At 35.1% G+C, this 7,700-nt stretch overlaps 1 protein-coding gene across 1 annotated transcript; it reads left to right on the plus strand.

Annotated features, from left to right (window-relative positions):
* The first annotated feature begins 3,034 nt into the window (after positions 1–3,034).
* LOC139863408 (ATP-dependent DNA helicase PIF1-like) lies at positions 3,035–4,212 on the plus strand. The gene is made up of 3 exons (XM_071852043.1): positions 3,035–3,171; positions 3,310–3,805; positions 3,898–4,212. The coding sequence occupies exons 1-3, from the start codon at positions 3,035–3,037 to the stop codon at positions 4,210–4,212; spliced, it is 948 nt and encodes a 315-aa protein (XP_071708144.1).
* Positions 4,213–7,700: the final 3,488 nt, after the last annotated feature.

Here is a 7,700-nt window from a genome sequence, read left to right on the forward strand (position 1 = left end):
TACCTTTTTAAGGTATGATTATCTTATTGTTTAATCTATTTTATTTAAAGCAATTGTTTCTGTTCGTCTTCTGCTAAGAACTAAACGTTTATAGTGGTTACGTGGACGTAAACTGAACTTCATTTGGGAATCAGATGAAGCCGCTGGCCTCACCATCTCAAGCCGCCGGCTTGGTTGGAACAAAGCCGCTGGCTTCATGTGCTTTATCCGTACAGTTCCTGATTCTTTTCTAGATCTGTATGGTCGAGTTTCTGTAATGATGTTTGAGCTGTTTCGAATCTGTTTTGCTTAAATACACTTGTTTGCCTTGCTTAATGATTAAATAACATGATTTTAGGATTGATTAGTACTTGGTCCAATGATCTATTATTCGATCATGCTACTTGTTTAGATCTAGTCCATTAAACTTGTTAAATTGAATTGCATGCAACTAAGTTAAACATCATAATAGTGATAAACTTGTTTAATTGAAATTACGCTTATATAATAGAATTTGATATTGTTAGGCTTAATCAAAGAACCTTTGTTTGGATTTGTTTAATTAATGATTGCATGAGAACTTAGTAGTAATTGACTTTCAGCTAGTAACTTGAGTTGATCTACTTGGTGTTTAATAGCTTATATGATTTGTCAGTCTATTTGCATATTGATCCTCATCACAAGATTAATGTGTATCGTGTAATTGAATTGAACATGAAGAATTAAGATGTTAGTTATGCACATCACATATCTAGCATATGCTTTAAGTCCTACTTGTTGAATGATATGCGATACTGAGCTTAACCTATTAAGGGATAGTAGCTGGTCTATGATTATTATTCTGCTTTGTGTTAATATAAGTTATGAAACTTCCCTAATATGATTCCCGTATGAGTTGGTTGTTCATGTAACTGCTTTTTATCTTTAATTGTTTATTTTGAATCTTCAATTCCATGTTTTACTTTATTACTTTGTTTATCTTTAAAGCATCTCTTTCCTAAGAGACAAGAATGTATCTCATAAAAGATATAAAAATATATCTTTAATTATTTAATAAGAATTAAATAATAAAACAACTCTTATCCGCATCTACGCTCTCTTGGGACGATAACCTAAAGTACTACATCTGATCGGGTTTTGTTGCTCGTTAGGGTGTTAAAGTGTATTAATAAAAGGTTTTATAAATTTAAAAGTTGAAAGATAAGTTAAGCACTATTGCACACACTTTTGACACAACAACATGTAATCCAAAATGGCCTGAAGTTCTTCGTGTTGTGGCGCCTTTAAATTTAAATCCAGAAGATAGGCCAGATATTCTTACATGCGTATTTAAGATGAAGCTAGATTCTTTGTATGATCAAATCAAAGATGAAATTTTTTTTTGGATATCTAACATGAGGTATTTCTTATTACGAGCATCGTTTCTTAAATGTTCATTTATATAACTCTTACATGCTTATTGCTTCATTTGAGATCAAAGATGTTATTTTAATTTTTGTTTTCCCTTTTCACATGTTATCAGGTCTCTATGTTATAGAATTTAAAAAATGTGGGTTACCTCATGTACACATGATATTATGGCTTGACAAAACAGACACGACACCAAATGCTTCGAAAATTGACAAATTTATTAGTGCCGAAATACCTGATAAAGATGAGGATCCAGAATTGTATTCTTTACTTTCAGATTTTATGATGCATGGACCATGCGGAGTCAAACATAAATAATGTCCATGCATGCGACGAGGTACATGCTCAAAAGGATTTCCAAAGGATTTCACAAATGAGAGCCACTTTGACACCGATGGATTCCCGGTTTACAGGCGCCGTAATGATGGTAATTTTATCATGAAAAAAGGAGAGAAGCTAGACAACAGGTTAGTTAACAAATGAAAACTAGAATAATCACTTATTTTTATTTATATAAATATTAACATGTCTTAATTCCAAAGTATTTACTAAAGTTATATGTAGTCGTGTTCTAATTCTAATACTATGTTTAACATACAGACACGTAGTTGGTTATAAGAAATCACTTCTCAGATAGTACCAGGCACATATGAATATCGAATGGTGTAACCAGTTCGGATCCATAAAGTATTTGTTCAAATATATCAACAAAGGTCTAGACAGGATATCTGCTCAATTTCAGGCTAATAATAATGAAAATAATAATGCAAATGAAGGCCAAAGAACGTCCACAGGTAGGGATGAGATTAATGAATATTATAGCACGTCCACAACTACGAGATTGTATTCAGATCACCAGTAGTATACAAGCATTCTTTTCATCTACCTAATCAACAACCAATTGTATATGATGGTGATGATAGTATGGAACAAGGTATTAACAAACCTTCAGTCGGAGCTTCTCAATTCATTGAGTGGATGAAATACAATCAACAGAATCCTGAAGCAAGACAGTACACTTACGTTGAATTTCCTCGCCATTATGTTTGGAATGCAACACCAAGAAAGTGGTCAAAGCGGCAAGGTCAAAAAACTGTAGCCAGATTACATTATGTTCATCCTAAATCAGGCGAGGCGTAGTACTTAAGGATCATGCTCAATAAGGTCAGAGGACCAACATGTTATGAAGATTTACGAACTGTCGATGGTATAAAATATGATACCTAACAAGGAAGCATGCTATGCAATGGGATTATTAGATGACGATAAAGAGTACATTGCTTCCATAAGAGAGGTGCACCAATGGTCTACATGGAACGCATGTAGGTCTCATTTTGTCTCATTAATTACCAGTGATAGTATAACTTTCCCGGATCGTGTTTGGAAAGAGACTTGTGACCTCCTTTCTGACGATCTTACTAGAGAAGTACCAGAACGTCTTAAATATAATGGTACATAAGTATTATATTAATACTCTAAAAACTATAATACTTATTCATTTCATTAGAAACTCATTTAAACTAAAATTTATATATATTTTATTGTAGATCCAGAGACATTTAGACGTGTACTGCACAACATTGCACTTTCAAGAATTGAAAAAGACCCTAATAGTGCATGTTACAGTTGACGTAACATACCTAATATGCCTTTTCCCGATCTCGAGTTTGTACAGTCATCACTTAACATGCTTATACAAGATGAGATTTCTTACGACATACAGAGTCTAAATGAAGAGCATCAGAATTTAAATCCTACTATGACTGACGAACAGAATGTTGTGTACGGGATGAAGCACCTATGATGCATAAGTACTGTTTCGAGGTGTTTGACAAAACAATGTGTGACATTATAGTGTCTCATAATAGATCATCTCCATTTGGTGGTAAAGTTGTTGTTTTTGGTGGTGATTTTCGATAGATTCTACCAGGTAATACAAAGAGGTACACTATATCAAATTGTTCATGTGTCACTTCATTCTTCTGATTTATGGAGACATTGTAAGGTCTTGAAGTTAACTAAAAACATGCAACTAAGAACCGATATGAATGATAGTGATCAACAACAGATTAGGGATTTTGCTGATTGGATTTTAAAGATTGGTGAGGGCAAAATCAACGAGCCCAATGATGATGAAGCAGATGTTGAATTTCCTACAGAAATGTTGTTAAAAATATATGGTAATGCAATCAGCACCATTGTCAATTCAACATATCCTACAGTTCCAGATCATCTAGGTGACGGTAATTTTTTCAGCTCAAAAGCTATTCTTGCTCCCACCAACGAAGAAGTTGATTCAATAAATGAACACATCTTATCTTCTACAGATGATGAGGAACGAGTCTACTATAGCTCTGATAGCCTAACACCAGATGAAGAGAATGAAACTTGGGCTCAACAAGTATACTCTCCTGAAGTATTGAATGGACTTAAAGTACCTGGTGTACCTAACCATAAATTAACTCTGAAACGTGGTGTACCTATATGTTACTTCTTAACATGGATCAGTCAAAAGGGTTATGTAATAGTACAAGACTATTGGTTGAGTGGATGGGGGATCATACAATTGAAGCTCGAATCATTACCGATCATTTTTTTGGTAATATGGCTTACATTGCTAGAATGGTGATTGCACCTACCGATCGAAAGATTGCAATCAAATTTCAACGACGCCAATTTCCAATTGTTGTTTGCTTCACAATGACAATTAACAAAAGTCAAGGTCAATCATTGTCAAATGTTGGTTTGTACCTCAGTAAACCAGTGTTCTCTCACGGACAGTTGTATGTCACAGTTTCTCGAGTTATAGCAAAAAAGGGTTGAAGGTAATCATATTAGATGACAAGGGAAATGATACCAACACAACAAAAAACGTGGTCTACAAAGAAGTTGTAAGACCCTATTTCTGTTCAGCTAGTGGGACGCCGTCCAAACCATGGGACGCCGTCCACTAAAGAAAGACTGGACGCCGTCCAAACGTACTGATGGGCCAGCTGTTGCTTTTGTTTTAAATATGGGCATTTTGGTAATTTCACTTGGGTGTCAGTTTGGAGCCTTCAAAGCTGATCCATTGACCATTGTGGATCACATTTCACCCACACAAACACCCTCTTCAAACCCTAGTGAGAGAAACTCACTTTTAGTGAGAGAGATCGCTTGATTTAGAGAAGAAGGAGTTGGATTCTCACCAAAGCTCGGGTTTTAAAGTTGTTCATCTCGTTCACGGCTACGTTTTGGTTATTGCGGTAAGTTCTAACTCCGAATTTCATTTTTGGATTTGATATTCAAAGTTAGGTTTTTGATTGTGTGTTCTTGAATAAGACCCACTAGTTGATAATTGGGTGTTTAAGCTAGTAAGTGATGTTGATGACCATTGTTGGTGGGTTTTGGGTTGGATGATGAAATTGATTAGTTGATAATCATGTTTTGGGTGTGAAATCACTAGTTAACTTAGGTTATAAGTGATTAGAGGTGTAAGCTTGCAAAATGGGTGTTTTGACTTTGAGATTGGGTCAAAATGAGTTTTGGGTCAAATGTTGCAAGTAATGTGTTTTGATGATGAAACCTCGAGTTAAATGAGTTGTTGGAACATAATCACTAGTCGATTGTGATTATGGGGGTTTTCGGGTGAGATTTGACTTAGTCAAAGTGGAAGTAAGTGCAAATGGGTCAATATTGCACTTATTGGTGTTTTGGATATAAGCTAGAGTGTTTAGCTTATTTGTTGTGAATTACTTAGGTGATTTACATTTGGACGACAAGGAGCTCAAGTGGGATTGCTTTTCAAGTAATCGAGGTGAGTGGAATATTTATACGTTTATGTATATAATTTGGTTGCTTGTGTGCGGTGTGGTAAGTGACATCCGTTAGGATTCACTTTTCGGGGACCACAATTGGGTTGGAAAATATAGTGAGTGATATCCGTATGGATAGCTCTTCATTGGCTATATTTGGTTGCGATATGTGATGAGTGATATCTGGAAGGAATAACTCTTTGTCGACCACGATTGGAGGTGTAGCATGTGACGAGTGATTAATGTTTGACCTATCTCTCTTTGTTGGTCACATGTGTGTGTTTGGTTATGTAGCGAGTGATTAATGGTTGACCTATCACTCTTCGTCGGCTACATGCGTGCGTTTGGTTATGTGACGAGTGATTAATGCTTGACCTATCACTCTTCGTCGGTCACATGTGTTTGTTTGGTTATGTGGCGAGTGATTAATGTTTGACCTATCGCTCTTCGTCGGCCACATGTGTGTGTTGGGGTAAGTGGTGAGTGTTATCCTTTTAGGGATTCGCGATACATTGGTCCTTTCGAAATTTTGGAGCGTGTTGGACCCGTTGCTTACCGTTTGGATCTACCAGCACAATTGAGCTCAGTTCATCCTACCTTCCACGTGTCAAACTTGAAGAAGTGTCTTGCTGCACCCGAACTTATCATACCACTTGAAGAACTTACTATTGACGACAAACTCCACTTCATGGAAGAACCTGTCGAGATTATGGACCGTGAGGTCAAGACTTTGAAACGCAACAAAATTCCGATCGTTCAAGTACGATGGAATGCCAAACGAGGACCTGAGTTTACTTGGGAGCGAGAGGATCAAATGATGCAGAAGTATCCTCACCTTTTCCCGACTCCTCCATCTACCTCAGCTTAAAATTTCGGGGCGAAATTTTCTTTAACAGGTGGGTAATGTAACGACCCTGGATTTTCCAACGTTTACTTATTAATATTTATTATTAATACTTGTGATTAAATGAATGTATTGTTATTCATTTACTTGTTACCATACTTGACTTTAAATGCCCTAAACGTCTTTGTAACACACGTACATTACACGAATAATATTTTTAGAATATTATTTACATTCATGATTAAGTTTTATTAATCATTTTAATTAACTAAGGTTATTAGTTAATTACTTAGGCTTTAATTGGATTTATTTGTTAAATACTTGAACTTGGGCTTTGATTAGTGTTAATGGACGAGAGAGCCCACCCTACTTCTTAAATGGACTTGTTAGCCCATCACTCATGTAAGTATTACTTTAGAATGAAACTAGTTAGTTTAGTGCATGAAGAATCAAGTTACATGATACTTACAACTAGTTCCCATGTAAACACATCTAATAACCAACTTTTGAGACTTTTACATGCATGAGACTTGTGGACATTTCCTTCCCCCCTATCCTTGCCAAAACCGTCGGCCTCCAAGAGTAAATGGGAGGATTTGTTTCATTTTTTTGTATTACTTCACACTTGCATTCTCTCATTTCAAAAACACACACTAACTTGCTTTCAACTTTTCTCTCTTTTCTCTCCAAGATTGTAAGTAACAAGGCTTCTTTCTCTCTTCCTTTTCTTGCTCATAACCGAAGCATACACACTCATCATCATCATCCTTGATTGTTGTTTTATTACTTGTTCTTGTTTATTAGTTACTTACTTTGTTGTTGTAGTTACTTACTTGTTACTAAGAACCAAACTCTTTAGTTTGTTCTTCATATTATCTTGTATTTTCAAGAACACACAAGAGCTAAACTCTCTAGTTTATGTTCTACCTCTAATATTTTAAAAGATTGTAAGTTCATGTGTTGTAAAATCATACTTGTAATTCATGTTTGTAAACTTAAAGTTTACTTTCTTAAAGATCAAGATTTTGGCTTGAATCTTTAAAGTATGAACAACAATGAACTAGTTACTTGTTTATTTAGTTTATTACTTCATTCTTGAACTTTTTAAATTCATGATTCATGTTGTTGTTGGTCAAGTGTTACTAGTTAACTTTGATCTCATTTTTCTTGAACAAAAGTTAACTTTAAAAGTTCAAGAACATGGAAGTATAACTTTTTAGTTATAACTTCATACACTTGTGTTAGATTTAACTTAAATAACTTTAGATCTAGACCTTTGGGTCTTGGATCTTCAAGATCTAACTAAGAACTATGTTCTACATCTTAAGATCTTGATTATTTAGTTTACTTTCAAGTTTGTAGTTCAATATTACTTTTATAGTTCATGTATGTATTAAATCTAAGACTTTGATGTAACTTTGGTTCATCAAACTACATACAACACTTAATTGATTTGTGCTACATGTCTTAGACTTACACAAGTGTTATGATGGTCAAACCTTGGTTAAGATGATGCAAACACATCAACGAGTTGTACACTTGAAGCTATATGCACCAAGGATGAGAACCGTGATAAGCATCGAGCACCAAGAACCCACCAGAAACCTACTGTTTACTGTTTATGGGTCTGATCAGTACGACCTGGGCTACTGTAAAGATGATTTTCAGTTAGC

The sequence above is a fragment of the Rutidosis leptorrhynchoides genome, chromosome 8 (genome assembly GCF_046630445.1).
Source record: "Rutidosis leptorrhynchoides isolate AG116_Rl617_1_P2 chromosome 8, CSIRO_AGI_Rlap_v1, whole genome shotgun sequence".
NCBI lineage: Eukaryota > Viridiplantae > Streptophyta > Magnoliopsida > Asterales > Asteraceae > Rutidosis > Rutidosis leptorrhynchoides.